At 42.7% G+C, this 23,133-nt stretch overlaps 1 protein-coding gene across 3 annotated transcripts in view; it reads left to right on the top strand.

Moving 5' to 3' along the window:
* Nucleotides 1-23,133, top strand: part of lpp (LIM domain containing preferred translocation partner in lipoma) — a 176,495-nt gene that overhangs the window by 120,066 nt on the left and 33,296 nt on the right. For all 3 annotated transcript variants that reach the window (XM_026159643.1, XM_026159644.1, XM_026159645.1), the window contains one exon: nucleotides 13,041-13,137. In XM_026159643.1, the coding sequence (XP_026015428.1) occupies nucleotides 13,041-13,137 (97 nt within the window). The remainder of the gene's footprint in view (nucleotides 1-13,040; nucleotides 13,138-23,133) is intronic.

Here is a 23,133-nt window from a genome sequence, read left to right as displayed (position 1 = left end):
TCATTCATGTAAATATGGAAACATCTTCTATATATGCTCCAACCTTTGAGCTCATTGGTTGGTGGTGAGCTCTTTTAAGAAGTGCCTCCTTCCATGTGTAGAATACCACAGCAGCAGGTCAGTCGAGGTGGAGGCCCTTGGAAACACCAGTAAATGTAACTACAATATACACATAAACTAAGAGCTGCAACAGGCATTGACTAGGGATGCACTTGACATTTCATCAATTTAAAGTTTTTAAAGTATTCTGTGCTTTCTGAAAAAATATAAGTTGCTGGGAGGAAATGTAAGGGTGTGTAAGATAAATCTTTAAAGTGCAAGAGAAACGAAACTGGTATCAATAAACATTTACACAGCAGATATTTCAGGCAGTGTAAGGCCTACTTCATTTTAACAACTAAATCTAAAAATAGAGACTGTTATAGTCATTTAAATAGGAGGCTGTGCAGGACTTTGTCACATACTGCTGAAAAAAGCCTCATGAGGTACTTACATCCTCTCACCCTTTAAGCTAATGTCAGTTTGGAATATTAAATCTTTGGCCTCGTATCGGTTGACTGACTTGTGCCTTGTAACTATGCAGCACGCATTCTTGTCTGTCATATCATCAGAAGCCATTACACCTCTAATGCAGGTCAGATCGTGCGACAAGGATCAGCTGTATTCCCCGTAGCATTGCAGAGGTACAAGCTACTGTATGTAATTACTGCTGTGCCTCCGACGTGTTGCTGGCACAGTGTGCAGCGGTGGTCCACTCAGGATTTTGTTACCGAATGCTTCGCAGACTAAAGGTCAGTCCGGTGGATCTGATCCGAGGTCAGCGATTTATGGCGGATCTCCTTATGGTTCACTTTCTTGCCAACGCATTCGAAAGCTTCCTCTCAGTTACTGCTTCTAGGTTTAAAACAGGTGTGTAACAACACAGAGGAACTGGGCCAATTAAGGTTAATAGAGATGCTGTGCCATGAATAAATGCATGAGACAATATTGAAAACTGATTACCTAAGTGATGTTTTACTACCACAGCTCTTCAAAATCAGAGTAGCTGCTGAAGTATGGGAGTTCTGACTTTTGTTTTAAATTGGAATGCCTTTACAGATGACTAATAAATAAAATAATGACAAAGTAGTGAAGACTTTTAATTGTGCCCTAAAACTACAGCTGTCCTGATGGTATACGAAACCACCTGCTGGAAAGTAAAAAGGAACATCCTGAGAGTTTTTAACCACAGCTACTCCTTGATAATAATTATAAGGAGAACTTATAATCATAACAGGTCACTAAAGATTTAAAACAATACTTTTATTTAGTCTCGATTGCCAGTCTTGGCAGCCGGGGATCAGTCCGCCACGGCCTCCGCTCCTGGCCGCCACCCGACACACAATGCACCCGACCCCTATAGCGCCTCCTGCGGGTGGTGGGCCTGTGGGAGGATGGGCCCATGTCCCCTTTTCGGGCTGTGCCCGGCCGGGCCCCATGGACTAAGGCCCGGCCACCAGACGCTCGCCCTCGGGCACCCTCCCGGGCCTCGCTCCAGGGCGGGGCCCCAGTAACCCGGGCAGGATAAACTCTTCCCTCGATGTTTTCTTCATAAAGGGTATACAAGCGGCGGAAATGAGCTTCCTCCGAAGGGTGGCTGGCCTCTCCCTTAGAGATAGGGTGAGAAGTTCGGCCATCCAGGAGGGGCTCAGAGTAGAGCCGCTGCTCCTCCACATCGAAAGGAGCCAGCTGAGCTGGTTTGGGCATCTGACAAGGATGCCTCCTGGGCGCGGTGTTCCAGGCATGTCCCACCGGGAGGAGGACCCGGGGCAGACCCAGGACACACTGGAGAGATTATATCTCTTGGTTGGCCTGGGAACGCCTTGGTGTTCCCCCGGATAAGCTGGAGGAGGTGGCTGGGGAGAGGGAGGTCTGGGTTTCTCTGCTTAAGCTGCTGCCCCTGCGACCCGGCCCCGGATAAAGCGGATGAAGATGGATGGATGGATGGACTTTTATTTAGTATCTACTATCTACTAATTGGTTAGTAGTTCCTTACATGATCCACATGGTCCATTGGTATGGCAAGGACAATGGCGGGTTATGTGCAATATGTGTACACATTTTTGAAAGACATAAGCTTTGATGTATCTTAATTATCAAATTCCAATTACTACGTTGTTTTACAGTCAAGTGGCTTGCAAACCTAGAGAAGTACTGTTGAGGAAGTCTTGATTTTAAGTGTTTCTTTGCGAGATTTCTGAAGTATTCCACATATACAAACTCTGATTTACAACAGATAAAACCATTAAAAATGGATTCCTGTAGAAAATATGATAGGGTCATTTATGACCCTATCTGATTGCTAAATAGCTGGGTTTCTTGCGATTAAACACAATTTTATAGCATTACTAAATGAACAAAGTTTCCTGGCCATTATCACTGTAACTATAAGTGAGCATATGGCCACTGTAAGCCTAGTGTTGGGTTATGAGAGACATATAAATAATTTCAAAAAGAACATCTATAAATCCATGTAATGCAGCTTTTCATGGGTATTTTCTTTCCTGGAAAGCTCCATTCAGTTGTATGTGTGAATTCCAATGAACTACCAGATTCTTATTTCCAGGCAACTCCAATAAAGAGATGTGCAGCTGTGAGTCTTTACATGGAATAAAGATGATTTTTACAAAGCTTCTGTTTACAGAGCTACAACTTGAATGTTCCAGAAAACCTCCCAATGATTATTTGATTCATGATACTCATTTTATAGATGAGCTCATTGGTGTCACTTGAATATTGTTGTAGTTGCTTTCAGGTTCTTTTTTTGTTAGTTGTTGATTGGCCGCTACCTTCAGCCAGTCGTAACCCCTCGTAGATCAGAAGTGTTTGTCACATAACTGCTCATAAATAATAGCCCCTGCCACTGTGTTCTCTTCATGCCCCCTCTCAGACGAACAGCTTGGCTGGTAAATAACTGGCCCGATCGATACCTGTCATTGCAGTTCAGTGAGCTCCGGCAATCCAAAATGTCTTAGCAGTTTATTTTCTTGTTTTCAACCTGCTGTCGTCGCTGGGCTGGATTGAAGAGGTGCAGCTATATCCTGCAGTACTGAGATTTTACCACAGCTTTAAAGCGTAGTGTGTGTGTTACCGTGTTGGGCTTTGGTGGCATTTACCCACTTCTCAAGTTCTAAAATAGAGTTCAAACAGCCCCCCATCAACAACAAACCACCCACTCTTCCCAAAGCAAGCGCTTAGCTTCGTTCTGAAGCTAAAAGGCTGTGGAAAGACTTTCTTAATTGAAAATATTACCCTGTCAGGCGAAAAGACCAGAGAGTAGGAAGTTACGAACCCCTAAGTGGGCCTGAAGATGTTTTTACAGTGTTTTCAAAGTTCGATTTTAAGTTGTTTTTAAAGGCACCTTCAGAGCTCACGACCTGTGTCAACACCACATTACTGTAGTGTTCTGTGCGTGATAGATATTTAAAACTGAGGCTTTTTAAATGTCAAGGGAGGAAATGAAGGGACGAGGAGACAGAAGGGAGTAAGCAGGAGACTGCAACGGCGCAATCAGAAATACTAAGAAGCTGCAAGAGATTCAAAATTTTAAGAGAATGTTTGCACAGGAAGAAAAGAGAGAAAAACTCAGTATCGGCTCAGGAGTCAGGTGATGGAAGATTATGATTATTATGTTAAGACATCAATCATAAGAAGCCCAATGAAAACACAAGATTGAAATCCGTGTTTCAACTATTTGATGCACATTTAAATACACACTAATTACTATAACGATTATGTTAATTTGCCGTCTTCTCTTACCTTTGTGACTGCCTGTGGAATCATCAGTGAAATGCTGAATATAATTTCTGTAATGATACATTTAGAAATGCACAGTGATTTTGTTATTTATTTATTTTTAAATCTTGGCACCAAACTTTTCACATATTAGCCAAGTTTAAGGGCCGGGCCTATTTTATACTCTGTATAAGCTTTGCATGATTCACAGTTCAGAATAATCCTTCCCTGTCTTGTTCTGGGCCTTAGTGTAGCCCTGAGTGCTGGGTTTGGCTTTTCTGTTTCACTTTGCATCTTGTTTTTTTTTTATGTTTATGCAAGTTTCCTCCGTGACCTCCATTATCTCCCACCACTGGGGAAAAAAAACAAAAAAAAACAAAACACCATAGCATAGTGCTGCCTTTTTTGGTCCACGACATTCTAACAAAAGACTTTCTCGATCTGAAGTGTGAAATGCTTTTTTAGCTCACTTCCCCTTCCATTCAAGAAAACTTTCTCCTGATTGGCTGCTTCATACAAACAGAACGTTTGAGCAGTAGGTGTTTGCAGCTCCTCTGCCACAGATGACCATATTAGGGATATCCGTGCATCTTGAAATGATAAATAGCTAAAAATAGACTGTCCGAAACTGAGCCTTTCACGCAACAGGAAGGGACTCGCATCCACAAAACAGCTACCAAAGCACAGAACACCGAGACTGCTATATACTTGCAATCCAAACAGTAAAATCTTGTAGTATCTTTGAACAACAGTTAGAAACCCGATGACTGGTTGCAGACTCTACTACTTTTCAGAGGTTAAGCATTCTGCTGTTATGCATTCATCTTACTAGATGATATTTTTTGTTTCTTAATTTGATGACCCATTTGCTCAGCCACTGCTCATGGCTGAGAAACTTTCTGTTTATTTTTCAAATATCAAGTCGCTGTTGGGCACGTGCAAAATTGCGGTGTGCAAATCGCAAAAAAAAGAGACCAAGTCATGTGACGGTACAACCACATGACAAAGCTGGTGGCTGCAATAATGCTAGTGAAGCTAAGTGTGAAGCCCTGTAAATTCCACATCAATCTATTTTAATATTGTGTAAAACTCCAGACAGTGCTGTACAATAATGTCCATGTAGATTGTGTTTGATTGATGGTTCTAGCTTTTCATCACCACAGCCCCTGTGTGCACTGAAAGAGTAGCAGAGGTACGGTAGGCTTTCTAAACACTGTTTATTCCTTTTTATACCAGAGCTGACACTGAGCACAGTGGATGGCTTTCTTGCATTGACTCCAGTGACAGACGGTCCCTGTATGTAAACAATAAAAAATATTTGGTGTGAAGAGTGTTCAGTCCTCTGTGTCCAAGATTAGTTAGTAAAGAATGGCTTTAATTAGCTCACTTCATTCAATGGGGAAGAACTGATGGACTGTCTGACACTGCTTGGCTGTGTTAATGTATTGATCACACAGTAAGAAAAAGGCTCTTTTTGGTTCAGTTACAAACGATGTGGCCAAAACCACCTGCATGAACAGTGGCCCCTGCTGGATCCTCCTGGACATGATCTCCTCAACACCTTTCTGCACACCAAGTTTTCTCAGTTTTTGGTGTCCTCTCTTCCCTCCTCACATCCTTCTCCGACCACAATAGAAGTCTTTTATCCGCCCTTGAATCAGAGTCAGTGAAACGTGTACACTTTCGAATCATTTTTTTTTTCCCACATTGGGGAAGCGTCCCCGAGCGGATTGGCCTTTGTGTGATCTTGGCCGCAGCGTTTGAGCGGTAGCTTTTGGTCAGGAGATATCTCTCAGGGTGTCATTCAGATAAACCATGCAGTTGTTTAGGTGGAATTGGGAAGGATATATCATGGTTTTGCCTGAGAGGTAAAATTATACAGGAGATCGGCACCACTGTGTATTACAAAAGGGAAGTGCAGGTTCCCGATACATCGATTTGAAAGGATAACCTGTATGAATCTTCATTATGTCCACCACATGTGTTTAAATATGGATCTAGGCTACCACATGAGGAAACTGCAGGAGAACACTTGGAGCTTGCACCCAAAACCAGGGAAACCTGCATCCTCTTTAATATCGTGTTTGCTCCGGTCGCAGGATGGTAATTGTATACAAAGAGACGCCAAATAAGTTTTATCTCCGTCCCAACAATTTGTGCAGTCATTTGTTGTTGTTGTTGTTGTTGGGTTCTTGTTTTTTGTTTTTTTAGATTGCTCGTGGCACCCCTCTCTGCACGCTCAGATTTTCAAATATCTGTTTGCAGGGGGATGTGTCAGTTCCAAACAGATGACCTAGTTTTTACACACGCACATCTTACAAACATTGAAAGGCCCCTCTACATACATTACATGTCTGCAAACACTCTCAAATTCATCCCTTTATGTGAATTCACTTCTCAGCAAAGGTTTGAATGGCTGTGGAAAAAGTCAATTATGGAATTGGTTAATTTTTAATTATCGTCGGCTGCTCTGTACACAGCTGCTCTACAGTTGACTGTTATTTTTTTCCTCTCTGTTTAATTGGAGCTGAAACAGCATGACCTATTTTGTTTGGAGAGAATGTATACTTTATCTGCGCCTCCTCAGAAGGTGGCCTTGAGCTTAATTTGCAGCGCCGCGATGTCTCCTCTCAAAGTGTAATGCGTTACAGATTACTCGTAACCTGTTTTACATCGCAGGCTGCATATTCATCATTTGGATTACATAAAGCTACGAACATGCGATCGGTTGGAGAAATGACAAAGCAAACTTTCACCACAGGTGATGTTTTTATTGCCTTCATTTGGAGTCGGAGAGAGACAGTGGCGTCTCATCCGCCTCTAAGTGCACCCTGGTCAGTTTTATAAATGAAAGGGGCTTTCATAGGTTTTATATTGTGTCACCCTGATACAGTCAATACCATCCACTGTAAAGTGAGAGCTGTTAATACACAGCATTTAACCTGCACGTTTGATTCTAAACACACGACGTGTAGAAGTCCCAGCACACACACACGCGCACACTCTGAAAGGATAGTGTGACTGATCCAGCAATCCTTTCATTGTTCTGGTGAAACAGAGTCGCCTAAGCTGCTGTAATCACTCGTTTAGTGTTGCGGCAACAAATGCATATTTTTAGACATTTCCAATCCAATAAGAAAATTCAATCCACTCGTGAACCTTCACTAATGCAGTGGTCCATTTGCTGTTGTTGTGGTTATTATTACTATTATTTTAATAAGCCAATTCCCTTCCAAAGGCTCAATGTCCATTTCAAATAATACAGCTGTGACTGAGAGAGACAAAAAGCCAGGGTGTCACATTTTTGTGAGCTGACTAAAGCGGCTCTGACTTAAAGCTGCAGCTCCATTGACACTAAAGAGTATTTCTGCATTGTGAAGTCCATCATCATTTAATCTGTGGATAAATGTGTCTGTGAGTGATTATGTCTTTCTTCAGTTTGTGCTGATCGTGCAGGAAGTGTTCGGCTATTGTTAAAGGAAAGACAATTGTGCTTGGTTTAAGGTGCAATGCTGCATTTACAGGAAGTAGATGAGAAGAAACGCGCAGCTGATGGAGACACGGATTAGTGTTGCTTTCCATCGGGCTCTTTTTACACTGCTTGTACTTTTCCCCCCTTCTGGTTATCGCTTTCAGCTCAGTGGCTTGTGCTGTTTATGCAGCAGCTCTTGGTCTCATTGTGTTCGCATGCTCCTTTTGGACTATGCAAAACAAGAAGAAGAAAAAAGGAGTGACCTAAATATGAAGATACAACTCACGATTCCTCAAAAGTTGAACTGACATTTGAATTATGCTCACTTTTTGGGTAAAGAAATCTAAACTGTAATGGTACTGTAGCTGCTGTGTGTGTGTGTGTTGTTTTTAGAAAGAGGAAAGTGCAGTTTTGTGTATTTGTAGATCCTGATGAGCCGTGTTTGCTTGGCCTTCTGTAGACTTGCAGGTGAGTTACTGATGGGAACATTTTACAGCCTTGTATACTCAACCACATGTTTCCCTTTTGGCTTGTTATGGTTATATTCTAAGTCATCTCTCGTTTCATGAGATTCAGTATTTAGGAGAAGCCATGTTGCTATTAACTCTCCACTATAAATAATGTTTATTGGGGCATCTGTGGAGTTGAAGTGGGTTCACCAGTTGGAAGCTCATCACAATTGGAACATCCCCGATTCCCCCACTCCAAGATACTCAATTACCTCCCAACCCTTCCATCAGTGTGTGAGTCTGTGTGAGCAGTATAAAACGTGCCATATAAAAGTACTGGGGCGTGGTGGATCTAAGCCCTCTTTTAACTCCACTCCCTTTAAGCCACCTTGCTTTTGGTTGGCTGCCTCTCAAACAAATGATTTAAACAGCAGGTAGAGCTGCTTACCTGTGGTGGCCATATTAGGAATAGCCACTCTCTCATGAAAAGAACCGTATGAAACTGAGTATTTAGGTGTTTGCAGATGAGACTGTGAGCACTGTGAGTAGCAGGGAGTGACTAGAGACTGGAGAGGTGGAGGTATGCTCTTGAGAGAAGAGGATGAAAGTCGGTGGACGCAAGACAGAATGCACGTGTGTAAATGAGAGGGTGAAGACTCAAAAAGTAGAGAAAGTGAAGCTAGATGAGTTTAAATACCTGTAGTCAACCATCCAAAGCAAAGGATGGTGCATAAGAGAGGTGAAGAAGAGAGAGCAGAGAGGGTGGAGTGGGTGGAGATGAGTGTCGGGTGATTTGTGACAGAAGGATGGCACCAAAAGGGGTGGTTTACGAAATAGTAGTGAGATGTTAAGATTGGACGTAAGCTGAAGATGTTATGGTTCTCATAGGCGTGAGTAGAATGGACAAAATTAGAAATTAATCTATAAGAAAGGACAGATCAGGTTGGGCAGTTTGGAGACTAAGTTAGAGAGGTGAGGCTGAGATGGTTTGGACATGTGCAGAGGAGGGATAGGCGACTTATTGACAAAGGATGATGAAGATGGAGCTGCCAGGCAGGAGGAAAAGAGGAAGCCCTCAGAGGATTTTCATGGAAGTAGTGACAGGAGAGGAGGAGGCATCCTCCATCTAGATAATCCATTGCGGAGACGTCTAAAGAGAGACAATTAAATTCTCAAATGTAATTTAGTGTCTTAATTTGATGTCTTCTCTTGTTACAACAAATTTAAAAACGTTGGATCTTTACTGTGACAGAGCTGATGTGCTCTGTGTGGTTTCGTCTCACAGATCTGTAGCGATGCTGTGCGTATAGTTCCAGCTTCCTGTTTGGACGCCTTTGTTGCACCTCCTCTAACAAAGGTGCAGATGTGATGCCCTGAGAACAGTTGTCTCTCCTGTTCACTCTCTGTCACTGCAGTGGAAGCAGGAAAGACAGAGCCTGAGGTTTAGTTCTTAGCGGGACACAGCGCTGTCAGGGCATCAGGTGAGAGCATGTACGGAGCCCCCCCCCCCCCCCCCCCCCCGACTCCTCACCCCACCCAGCACACTCCACTCGTCACCTAATCGGGTCTGACACAATGCCAATTCCACAGTGGGTGGTGCACACAGCTTTATTCATAGATGTGGCAGTCGGGCAGCGATCAGCTCCCAGACTCTGTCGCGCCATATCAGCTAGCACGCAACGGCGGTCACTTATAGATGCTATTGTTGTCTGTGATTTTATGTGTTCTGGCATTTAACAAAATCATTTTTCAAGTGGAAAGCATTTGATGATCCATCAGGATATCTTTCAGGGGCGTTACGAGTGAAACCTGCGAGCCTGTCCGTGCAAAACAGTGTACGAAGGGTGCAGATGTTAGGCCAACGAAATTTAAGCACCAACTTCAATGAAACTGCGACAGAGTGTCCCGAAGGCGTAGGCAAACAATTTACTGAATTGAGCCAGACATAACTGAAAAATTCACGTCTGCGGCACATATAGCTGCTGTATGGTTTCTATTGTTGCCTCTGAAAAGCTGAACAGGAACTGCGACTCAATCATAAAGCGTGCAGGGAAGCAATTTCTTTCTCTTATTCAAGTGAAAAATTATTCTGTGCTGTCACAAAAGACTCCCTAACAAGGTGCTTTAAACTCTCTGGCAGTGCATTGCTGCGGGGTGTCAAAGAGTGGATAAGATATAAATGAAGCTTAAACTCAAAAGTCTGTTTCTGGTAATAGCAGCATTTCGTTCCCTCTCCAATGTGCTTTTGATGTGGAGCTAAGATTAACAGTGTTAAATCGTCTACTTCACTGTCTCAAGCTAGCAACACCGGCATAATGAGCAGAAGGTTGACAACAGGGGCACTTCTTTCAGGTATATGATTGATTTTGTTTTCTGTTGTGCGAGTTGTTGTATGCCACCTTTGACCATTTTGTATTATTAAAAAAGAAATGGGATTTAAGGTGAAAACGAGGAATACCCGGCCGCTGAGGAACGTTTCCTTTCGTCTCCTCTTAATCGTGATCTGGCCGATGATGGCTGAGCAGCTGAGGAAGCGCGAGGTCCCAAGGAATCCGAGCGCTCAGACCCAGCTGCTCTCTAGAGAGAAGAAAGATTTGCACGTCCAACGTGTCGATCCCTCAGAGTTAATGAGGCCTGCTGTTTGGGCTTCCATTATGAGCTGGCTGCATCCTGAGCCAGGCCGGGTAAAGTCATGCATCATAGCAGAGCTCAGCGTTTCTCACCATCTCTGTAAATAAACGTACCACGCAGCTGACTCTTTTCAGATACACTGCACATTTCGAACACAACCTTTAATGTACTGTTGAAATTACACAGTTGTATACGTGTTCCCGTAACTTTGACACGCACGGTGAGTCACGTTCATGAAAATTGATCCTGAAATGCATGAGTCTGTGTTTATACACTGGAAGAAGCGTCTGTGCTGTGTTCTAAAGTGTGTGCATGTCAAATAATTAGCAGCATGTAAGCAAAGTTTAATATTTGTGTATTTATTTACTTTTACAGTTTATTAAAGTTTGCCTCCCGTTCTGCAGTAATAGTCAAACTGTAGCCTGTGGGCCAGAAATCATATTTGTGCCCTCAGACACGAGCTGAAATTTCACTTTGTTGTTTACAAAGCAGTCACCGTGATCTCATCCCCGAGCGTTTGTGAGATTTCACCAACAAGCTCTCTGTTGTCGTTTATTTATCGTCTGTGGCTTACGTGTGCTGGCTGCAGAGAACCCACGGTCCAGTGACAGAGATCAGGGAAGTCCGCATTAGGCTGCAGGTTTCTCACCCAGGAGGCTGGTGCACACAGTCTCCCGTTTTTCTGACTCATTTGTTTCATTTTTGGAGATTTGTTTCATTTTAGGGTTAGGAAAAGTTTCCCTATTCACAACAGTAATCCTGCATGTTTTAAAAGTGGCACTCTGGGAGTGACAATGTAGTCTCAATATTGTGTCACACGCTGCTGCCAAAGGACACCTTGTGCGTGACTGAAGCATGCCAGCAGCTCTGACAGTGCCATTATTCTCTCGCCATGGGAACGTAAATGGCCTGTCAGAACTGTAATCATGAATCACGGTAACGTGTTTTTAGTTGCTTTAGCTTGGTTACTGTGCAAATTGTGGCTCACTGTGGAGTCCACCGGAGCTCTTCTTCCGATTCAGAGCAAATGAAACTTTTGGAAGTCATGGTAGCTTCCTTTGTCTTCAGCCGCAGTGCTAATGCTAACTTCTATCAGGACTGCTAATTTACGCACGAGGCGCTCTTAATTGCTTTGTCATTTTTTAAAACGATCGTTTTCATGAATGCCTACTCATCAGTGAGCTCAAGCAGGCCGTCTTCATTTGCAGAGCTGCTGTTAAGAAAATGCTGCTGTGGTGTGCGTTACACTCAATTTTTGGCCCGACAGTCTGCGTTTAGGCATGAGACAGGCCTTCCATCATGAAGTCAAACTGGAGATTACAAGAGATTACAGCATTCTGTTATTCAAAGAACTTAAGTTATTACACGCCTCAGGTCACCAGCGACATTTTGGGGAAAAAAAACATCTATACAAAGCTTTCTTAATCCTTCTTGACACTTTGACAAAAACAGTGTTAAAAACAAATATTTTGAGGAATACCAGCGACTTGAGTGTCGAACTGGCGGGGATGAATGAATTACAGAGGGTGCAATATAGTCGTGTGCACACCTGAGGGTAAAATGCACACAGACGGAGTCGATAACACCAGAAGTGCTGGGTGACTGGATCTGTAATTACGCTCTTGTTCTGCATACAAAAATATGTTTTCTCTAAATCTCCTATTGACCAATCTGATTCCTTTATGTGACCGAGTAAACCGAACGCTTAGTTCACGCTCATCCAGCTCCCAGATGCCACAATTAGGAGCACCTCAAAGGTCAGCTCAGATCTTTGCCCATGTTGCAATATTGAAAATCAAATCTTCTGTAAAGATTCAGTCGGCCCCAGATCTAGGGAAGGTCATCCGAGTGTCGCTGATTTTCTGAAAAAGCTCGGCCACGCAGCGCGAAGAGCGTCGAGTTCAAGCCTCTGGGGTGTCTAAAAGGACACACACGCACCTGTGACGGGATTGCACCATGAGCCGAAGCTGGAGGGGAGGAGGGGGATTCTCGAAGTCTGAGGATGATTGGCAGAAAATGTCAGGCACAACACGTCAGCCCCATACAGGCACAGCAGGCAGATGTCAGATGCTGCATGATAAGAAGGAGGGCAGACTCACAAGGAAGAAGAAGAAGTGGCATCTTCAGAGAGTTATGTCATCCTTTCAGACTCTTTCACAGATTAGGCCCCGGCACAGCTCGCACCCGAAATCTTTTTGTGCTCAGAGTATGATTAAATAAGTATCTCTCGACCTATCGCCCAAATGTACGAGACTTAAAAAACAGCTATCTTCTAATGTTTTCCCCTTCTGTTTCTTCTGCTATCGTTATTTTCCAAACAGAGGGATTAGTCAGGGTCACAGTTTTTTCCACATACTTGTGTTGCACAGAAGGAAATGCTCAACCTTCTGGGCTGCACACCACCGGGGCCTGAGCCAGGGTCAGATATCTCAGAGGGGAAAGGCAGACCCAGGACCGTTGGCTGCATCTTAATTATGGTGAAAGTGTTTTGGTTGACCTTGAGGCCATGCTTCATCCTTTTTTAGTAAGGTTTTTGTGAAGCTTTAACTCGAAGCTAGACTTGTGTTACTTATATACATCTGCTATACCCTTTCTTTCCTTTTAAAGCTGAACGGATCACAGATAAGTTTCTTCAGAGTGATGTAAATGTTCATTACCTCTTTGAGGTTTCTCTCCGAGTCACAGCCACCGTATGTTCCTTTCTCTGTTTTCAGGGCAGCGCTCCCATGGCCCACCCTGAAGATGAGCTGGAACGCCTGACCAAGAAGATGCTGTACGACATGGACAACCCTCCGTCCGAGGAATATTTTGGTAAGATGCCAAATCTCATTTCACCAACACCTGATCAGCAACATGCTTTTGCTAAGGAAACATAGATGTAGCGTATGCTAACGTATAAGTGCCTTGAACCTGCATTCTTTTTAACGGTCAGCAGGGGGCGACTTCTTTGGTTGTAGAAAGAAGTGTGACTATATTGAAGTCTATGAGAAAATATGAGTTTGGTTTCTTTGATCTCCAACCCGAGTAAGAACTTTACTAATGAGTTTATGGTCTCAAGTCTTATTGAATGCAACATGATGGTCATTTCGGAAATTTTTATCCCTAATACTGTTAGAAAGGAGGATGTAGATGCTGATCAATCCCTTCTTCATGCTGCAACGGACAAAAAGCTTAGCTCGAGATGTCAAACAGCTCTTCATTCAGCAATAAGTGGACTCAGAGCAGGTTTTATATGCAGTAAATGATATGGACAGTTAGGATGCATTAGTATTTCTTTTACAGTTGATCTGCAGTATATGCAGTTTTTATGACAACTGGAATACCAGGTCATTCCTGAAATTACAGGTTTTTTGGAGGTGTATTAAGTAATATACTTTGCATTTTTCTATATGAATGTGAGACGAACTAAAAAAAATTGCCGAAACAAAAGTCCGAAATGCTGAAAATACAAATATGTACGAAATGCAAGTGATTTAAAATAATAAATTAATAAAAAAAAATTTAACAAAATATTACGACTTGAGTCAACCATTTAAAAACACATTTACAATCTAAAAGTATTCTTTAAGTGTAACACCAAATCCAACCAGCATTGAATTTATTCATATTTTCATTTTAGAAACGAGGTTAATATAATAACCTGCATTTGTCAGGTTATCACTTTTTAAGCATACAGCAGCAACCTGCATGCTGGCGTGCATGAACATGCTTCGTGTTATTATAACGTTTTTGCACCTTCTGGTTTAACTAACCAACCACAGAGCTACAGCCTAGTGGAACTAATGAATAGCACCAGCATCCTTATTTTCGTATTGACAGAGCACCGGATTATCTTATTTATTAATTTGGCACCTCAGACGCTTTATTGTCTGCTACACAAAAATCTTGGGAAACATTTTGAAGTTGAATACAAAACTTGCATATTTGCCATATATGGGCATCAACTGACTGTCTTAACATTCATAAAGACAGTTGGATATTTTCTCTTTTATAATATCACAGTGTTTCTTAATTGATTTCTCCCTCAGCCCCTTCCTCCTGTTCCTGTTCCTATTACCAGACATGGTGACAGGATCATTTGCCTTGTCCCTGTTGTGTTTTCATATATGGTAGCGACATATTTGCTCCGTATAGCGCTCGGGGTGATTTAATGTTCTCCCTCAGCCCCGCTTTGCTGCTTGAACAAATCTAAATAGTAATTTTTGCTGTAATTGGATCTGGAATCTCAGCAGTAAGTGTCGCTGACATGACAACAGTCATAGGTGCTAGTAGAAAAGTGGTTAAAATTAGCTCATTACTCACTGTTTGGGTCACGTGTAAGTATTACTGGGAAGAGCTTTGCAGATAAACAGCATTCTTTTTGAAGGATTTCAAAAGCAGTTCTGCAAACATTAGTGCAGGCAGTGTGATCTCATTAGGAGCACTCACTCTGTCATTTTCACTGTGACATTTTGTGAAACTAAAAGTAGAACCAAACAGGCTCCTTAGTTACTTTTAAAAAAGCAAAGAAACTGAGACTGAGTGTCTGCTGTTGGGTTTGATTGCTGACTAGCAAAATGTGGAATTGTGGGTTAAAACGGAAAAACCTGAATTAAGAGTTCCTAGATTCATCCTTATAGTGACGTAAGTTAGGTTGGTATCTGGTTCAGTGGTTGGTAGTAACTATTGGAGATTTTCTGTGTTTGAACTGCAGGAACTGCAGACCATTGTAGTTCTTAGAAGTCCGATTTCAGGACTGTAATTGGTCCAGACGTAAGTGTACGTTTGTCATGATCCTGGGGTTTTCCAGCCTTTTGTTCTCTTGATAGAGTTGTTGTTTTTGTGCGTCTGTTTGAGTTTCTTCTGCCTCCTGTCTTCCCCTGTCTCTGCTATTTTGTTAGACTGTATGTCTCATTGTTTGTCTCATTTCCTGTTTTGCCTTGAAGGTTATTTTCCCATCTCTGTTACCCTAGTTTTATTTCCTGCTTGTTCCCTTTTTGTTTGTCCCTCTTTCATTGGTTTAAGTTTTGAAAACTTCCACCTATGTCTCATTCCCTCCTGGAACTCTTAGTGTAATTGGTTCCCAGCGCAAACATAATCTTATGTATGCATTAGGATTGTGTAGGTCACCACTTGGTCAAGTTGTGTTGCTAAGCCTTTCTCCATTGCCTCTCCATCACTCAACTTGACAATACTGATTTGTTGAACACATGAAGGCATCATGAAAACCACCTTTAAAGTGACACTGGAAAATAATTGGCTATTGCAACAACAGCTCTTCGTGTTGGCATTAAAAAAGAAGTAAAACACACAGAAATGATCTGACCATGAAGTCCAGGCTTTATTTACGCAACAGGGGAAATGCAACAAAAAAAGTATTCGTTAATTCGAGAGAAATATAAAAATCTTTGGTTCTCTTAGACCCCATTAAACACAGGCCTAGAAAACAGTTGTCATCATTTGCTAGGACATAATCCCCAGAAACCACTTGTTTGTGATTGGTCGCAAAGAGATGCTCATAATAGCTTTGGTAACTAGCAGATCACTATAACTCGTGGCATCTTTGCTAAGAGCTACTGAAACTGTGAAAACTGCAGTGCAAATCAGAAATGGGCAAAGTTCACCTTCAGACAAAAGTTGTACCTTTTGATTTTCTTTGAACTCTGTTGCACTCTTCAGTTTCATCAGCACTCTTTGGTTGGTTTGCAGACAGGTCGGTGTCTTCCAATAAAACTATGAGCAACCACGGCAATCTGTTAGAAACCAAAGCAATCACAGATGTGTTTTTGGTACAGCACCCTCTTTGTGACCAGTTTCCCCCAGTGACAGCCAGTAAACCAGTAAGCGGTTGGGGAGTATACATTTTTCCCTAGTAACCAAAGTTTTTCAGCGAGTCTCCAATTAATTTGCCAATAGGGGCACAGTGATGAAATGGTGAAAGAAAGGCAACCAGAAGATGTGACTGTAGGTTATAAACCACTGACTATTTATCACATTATTTCAGAGTAAATATTCATGTTGCAAATACAAAGAGGAAAAGGAATATAGAAAGATGTGTAATTCCTGCAGGACCTCCTCGGCAGGTCATTACCTACAGGTAATGGCTCAAGCATTGAACGCAGTGCAAAGCTACCCTGTATTCTTGTTTCTCTTATCTATTAATTTTCATGGTGTAGAAACAGCACTGACTGTTCTTGTCTGGGAAGAAGTCCTCAAGGTAGAGTCTCAGAACTATATCAGTTTGATCAAAGGCGAAAGCACAACTCTGGCTCAAGGTGTAATGAGAACGAGGCACACAGTGAAGGTGTTGGACAGATGAAGGAGATGGATTTTAATATATCTCTATATCTTGGTTGAGTGTCCATCTTTTCACAGCATTTCCCCTTTCTCCCCCTGTGTAGCACTTATATTTAATTTTGCTATAATTGTGAAACAAAAATATATATATAACTGCCAGGATTAAACAAAATACCAGTTTTAATACTATTTTGCAAAATAGGATTCAGAAGGCAAGGATTCTGTGCATTTTTATTTCATTTCTATTTTTCCGCCCTCTGCACCCACAGCTGCCAGCGAGTGCCATCCCTCTGCTGCTCTCTTTTCTCTAGCCTTTAATCCCCTTTGCCCTGGAATTAGTTCCCATGCCCATTAGATACCTCATTCAATACATTCAGTGGGACTCTGCAGCAGGCTTTATATCAGCACATAATCACACAGCACACCATGATACCATGTGTAGGTGTATTATAGCTACAGGGACGTGTATTTAACTGGTATTAAGGGATATTCGGCTTCACGTTGGTGCGCACTCATGTAAAGACCTTAATTGGTTCGCATTAGACATAGGTCAAACGGATCTGCTGGCTTAAACAAAGTATAGTCGCTTTACTGAGGAATGGCCTAATTTTTGGGTGTATGTGTTGCAGCCTGGGCATGAACTCTGTGTACTGCTATACCATGCATGCAGTCACCCCCGTTTGCCAGCTCTGAGGCCGACTGGCTGAAGGCTGGTAAAGCAAGGACATGGGGAGTTGAGAAATGGGTCATATGTGAGCTGAGGTAGCCAGAGCAAGTTAGGGATAGCGTGTGCATCCCCAGCTGACAGCGTATGTCTGTTACGGGAGCGGAAGAGGAGGAGGGGGAGGGAGGGTCATCTTGTGGTTAAACATGGCGACAGCGATGAGAGATGGGAAGAGGGTTAGGGCAGGAGCCGGAGACTGAGGCGACTGCTGGGACTCATTAGGAGGGAGTTCAAGCGCAGGCAGATGCTGCTCTGGAAATCCACAGAGCCGTCTTCCTCCCCCGCTGAATAATGTACATACACTCAGCACAGCGATGTGAGAATCAGCGCCGGTCCGGCATGTTTCCTTCTGTATATCCAGAGCTGTGGGAGAATTGGTCTCAGAGCGCAAGACTTTTGTAATTACAAAGGATCTAATGACACGTAGGCCTCTTCTTTTTTTGTCGGGGATATTGGGGGAAAGAGGGCTAACAGTTGTTGAAACCCTAAGGCTAGTAATTAACAAGATTAATCAACGTGGGGCTGCGATCTCGAGCGCGCTACTGGACTGGATCATTGTCTTCCTATAGCAAAGTTTTATTGGTGTCACTAATGTCTTTGATGAGCTTCTAATCTGAAACAGCCGTAGTGAGTTTTCATTGGTCCAGAGGGGGTTAATTGAATTGAATTAACGTTATACTCTGGCTCTGTGATGTCACCAGGAAACTTTTCATTAGACTCAGCGGAGCACCACACCATCATTACGCTTTCCTGCTGCAGTCCAGCAATTACGCCGGACAAGTCTTTGAAGACTTTCTGCGGCGACATTTAAAAAAGCAGCCATTCCCAAATGCAAACGCTCCTCAAGCTGTTAAAAAAAACCTGAAAATGATGCACTATAAAAGAACGGCTTTTCTTGCGAGAAACCCAGTTTGCAAGCCAGAAATTCCCCCTATGATTGAAGCTTCTTTGAAAAGCAACTGATTAGTCCTGATTTAGAGTTCCAGATTAGATTTGAGTAATCTGAAAGAGCCTTTTCTCCAAATGTCATCATCCGTCATATTTAATCCACTTAGATTGTGCGTAGGTGTACTGTGTTTGTGGAAATCTAATAAGACACAGCTACTCAGCTTGCAGTACAGATGCCTTGGCATTTGTGCATCAGAGGAACTTACAATATTTTGTCATCACTACATTTCTGTCAACCAAAACCAGGACATAAAGCTGAATAATTGAAAGGATGAGATGCTCTGCATTATTTACAATTAGTGATGATGATACTTATGCAGTGTAGTTCCTTCTGCCGCAGAGAATCTGTTTTTATTTCTGCTTTAACACCCGAATGACAAGTGGAGAATTCCTCCCTGTGATCGCCGACTTTCAGCGTTTCCACTGTATAGAATTAGGAAAACGGTGAAATTTTAATATCCAATCAATATTTATACAGAGCGATTTTTGAGCAGTGGCATAAATGTTATTAACAGACAGTCATTGGAAATTAGCAGAGAGATTCATATGGGCATACTGTACTCCACGCAGGACTCTGAGCTGTCAGGAAAGCCTTTCCTCCTGGTTTGAGCTAGCCTTTGTTTTATGATAAGAGCCAGAGAAGAAAAGGCAGGCTTTGCCATTTTTTCCCCGCATAATGTCAGCTGGAAGAGCCCCCATAATTTATAAGGCACCTCACATGAAAAGTTCATGAGGAATCTTGGAAGAGATACAAATGGCAGTGTAGCTCCAGTGCCGTCCAGAGGAGTCAGAGGAACAGATCGGCTAAGGTAATTGGGTCAGAAAAAGTTTGGGTTCATGCTGCGTGCTCTTGTGGAGCTGCTTCTAATTCTTCAGAACGCAACTGAGCATCACAACTTAATGGATTAATAGGCTTCCAGTTTAGACAGCTTTGTGCATTGTCTAAGATACTCTGGTGGAATTCATTTGCATTTTACTGAGGTCGCCCTCAGCAACCTCTTAGGAGTTTGCTTTTAGATGTGCCTCTACATGTCATAACAAATGGGATGTGTGTCAGAGTGAAAACCTTTCTGCTGCCTCAAAAAGACGCTACCCCACCGCACTCCACCTCCACAGTCTGAAAATGCCTTTGGCCAACCAGCTTCCCGAAAACAGATAACTGTTTCCACTTAATGTCTGAAGGTGACTCGTTTAATATCGCTTTATTTTTAATATTCATTTAGGGTGAATACAGATGGGGGGAAAGCTCCAGTAAACAAGCAGGTACAAAGTGATAATGCATTAAAATGTCAGCACTTTAAATAAAAGCTGAAAAATATAAGTTGTTTGCAGTTTTAATTGGAACGCTTTTCTTCTCCTTTTCAAATTTCCTTTAATTAACTCCCCGCGTAGTAGTTTTCACAGTTCGTGCCAGAATGGCTAAGAGCTCCCGTCTCCGATTCAGGAATTGTGCTTTTAATCCAACATTACAGTTTTTAATTTAACTCCATTTATGTCAGCCCCACTGATACTGCTGAAACTACCTGCCTCACATTAAAAACATGAAACGCATTAAAAACTAACGCTGTACTGTGAAGCGGCCACACAAAGTGCACCATCGGTGAAATATGGTTCAACGGATCAGGACTACTGGTTGTGCACATGCAGCAACCTCTGAGGCTGAAAGATGAAGCAAATGTGGAAGTGCCAGAGACTGCTGCTGCACAGTGCTGCTGATTTTCCTTGGCTCTGTCTGAAGTGCACCAAAGTTTTCTTGTGCAGGAAAGCCCCGTCTGAGCGCAGGCATAACTGACGGTAAATGCTTACTTGATTTCCCCCTTCGTAGAGACTGTACAGGGAAGGATTATTTTTTTCTTTATGTAACTCAACTCTTTAAACTGTATCAAGGCTTGAAATTTGCATTATTATTGAGATATGGTGAGTTTGAGTGACGGGTAGGGAGGGCTGTGCATTATGATGAAATATTGGATGACAGCTGAACGAATCTCCTACACACTGTTTCGCTTTACATTTATTCACTTACAAAGTTTTGATCCTGTTGACCTTCATCAAGCCCAAAGACAATATCTATCCATTTACACACACACACACACACACACACACACACACACACACACACACGCGTAGGCACACATATCCACCAGAAAGGTTCCAGTTATCCATACAGATAATCCAAACTGGTGAACACGTCGCCATGTGTATGCCATTAATTAGATGTTGATACTGATAAAATAACCGCAAGTGACATCTATACAAGCTCTAAAGCTTTTTTTTTTGCAATTTCAATAATAAACATCGCTGAACTTATAAATATAAATGTTATAAATGATTAAATAAAAGCTGATACGGACCAGAAAACTGAGCTTTGCTGCACAGCGTTTTCCACAGCTGGCGTAAAGGAGCACAGAACAACCGTCAGTGCTCAAAGTAAAGCCCAGAGTCCGACGTTGCTGCAACAGTTTAACAGTGTGTTTGGGCTTGTAAACCTAGTGTTTTATATTTTATGCATTATTGTCTTATTTTTTTATGTTCCTAATTAAACATTCAATTCAGTTTTATATATATAGCACCAAATCACAGCAACAGATGCCGTAAGGCCCTTTTTATAGTAAGGTAAAGACCCTACAATAATACAGAGACAACACCAATAATCAGGCCACCTCCTGTGAGTAAGCAGTGGGTAACAGTGGAAAAGAAAAACCCCCTTTTTTTTTTTTTTTTAAAAGGACGAAACCACCAAGAGAACCAGGCTCAGGGAGGGGCAGTTGGTTGGCGATGAGGGGAATAAGACCCCCAAAATTGCTGATGTTTCTCAGCTTTCCCACACAGTCAAACTCACACAACCCCTAATCACAAACACTTTTGCATGTCAAGGCGGATCAACAACAATCAGGGCAATTAATAACTAAATACATTAAAAGTAAGATGAAAAGTAGAATAATAATAATAATCTTTCTGTGGTTGTTCATTTTTAATCTAAGTGAGCCCTGTCAGCACTAAGTGAGCTGAGGGAAAAAGCAGTACCATCCATTTAAAAATGGTTCTTTAATGTGATCATTATATAAACTATTAATTCACTAAATTAAACTTAATAATGCCCTTTACTGTGGTGCACTTCGTTATAGGTATGTCAGAGTTTGCTCATCAGATTGGTGCCAACTGACCGCTAACTGTCAGCTAAGCCTGTAGACTGGACCTCTCCACAGTGTTTATGGCCTTCTCTGACAAATACTGTGGCTTACCATTAACTAGTCCGAGTCTGTGCTCCAGTCCCGATGTGTGAAATTCTAGTATTTTGTTTGTACGCTTTCTGACCAAGCTTCCTAGTGCTCATGTCGGTCATCTAAAAAATAAATGAGGCTTCAGTGGGTGACATCTTTATTAAAACAACAGCAGTTTGTTTGCTCTGCAGACGTTAGGGTCTCATCTGTGTTATTACTGGCAAAGCAACAGTTCACTCATTGTACTGTTATACTGCACTTGATGTTACCATGGAAACCACAGGTGTTGCTAAATCAACCAGAACTGAAATCTTAAGGATTATAAGTTTAAATTGAAGCATTGAAAGAATTAAAAGCAAAGCATTTGACAAAAATCTCCTAAATCCATTGTGGTTTCAGCCCTTTTTTCTATGTGAGGACATCCTTCAGGTACAGTGGCTAAGTGTCCACTTTGTTGTGCTGTCTTGGACTCTGTGTATATGTACGTTGGAGCAGTCACAACGAGATCGAAAAGCATAATGCGGCTGGAAGGAGGTCACAGACCACCCAGGGGGAGGAGGGCAGCATACGAGGCAGTCTGGTGACATGGCAACTTGTCTAAAGCCCATGCATCACTATACCACCTACAGTGGATTATAATGTACGACTGCAAGAGGCTGAATTGTACGACACAATACCCACGGATGATCCATCATAGCTGCCTTTTATAAGAAAAATGCTGTATGCATGTCAGTGTGAGGCTGCGGATTTGACTTCTAAGACCCTTTTTCTCATGTAAATAACGTGAAATGCTTTGAATCTTAATCTGTAAATAAATTTGCCAGATTGTAGAAATTCCACAAAAACCGACAGCTCTGCTTTATTTCAACTGTCTATAATTCATTTCTTTTATGAATGAGATCTTAGCAGTTTTTCTGCCATGTCATCATCTTGTTTGCAACTGATTTTCAGTCATTTGTTTCTATTTTGAGCAGGGGGGGGTGGCAGAGGGTTGCTGGTTTTTCAGCTCACCAGAGTTTATTGGTCCTCTTCGCTCTCATTATCTTCACTGCCGCTGACCTCGCCGCGCTGCTTTCTAGTTTCTCAGCTGATACAGCGTGCCAGCATGGGGCTTCTTTAGCCGGCGACAGTAGCCCGCTTTTTGGCAGCGGTTCACGTGAGGTGACCATCCCCTCTACAACCCTGCTCTCCCCTCCCCCGTCCTCCCCCGCCAGGCTCGGCGCTTGCTGTCCTGCCTCGTTGAGACAGCTCCACTGAGGCTTGCAAGATCAGCTGCCGTGCGAGCCCAGCTGAGGCTTCCGGGCACTCACGTTGCTAGATTTCATTTGTGAGTGAGCGTTTGACCTCAGGAATGAGTAGACATCCGCACGCTCATGCACGCAAACGCAGGCACACTTACGAGCGCACGGCCCAGTGCGGATAAACAGCACATCAACACACGCGCGCTGCTTGTACAAATATTGTGCTGCAAACACACTTACCTGTCCCCCTGCCTCTCCCCGCTTTCTCTCTCTCTTTCACCCCATTCGCCAGCCCCGCTCGCTCCCTGGCACCCCTCCACGTCGTTCCTGCCAACCTGCTTCTAAAACATGTAACCTACACCCAGCCCCCCCCCCCCCCCCCCCCCCCCCCCACCCC

The sequence above is a fragment of the Astatotilapia calliptera genome, chromosome 23, assembly GCF_900246225.1.
Source record: "Astatotilapia calliptera chromosome 23, fAstCal1.2, whole genome shotgun sequence".
In the NCBI taxonomy this organism is placed as follows: Eukaryota; Metazoa; Chordata; class Actinopteri; order Cichliformes; family Cichlidae; genus Astatotilapia; species Astatotilapia calliptera.
This window is presented reverse-complemented; position numbering and strand designations above follow the sequence as displayed.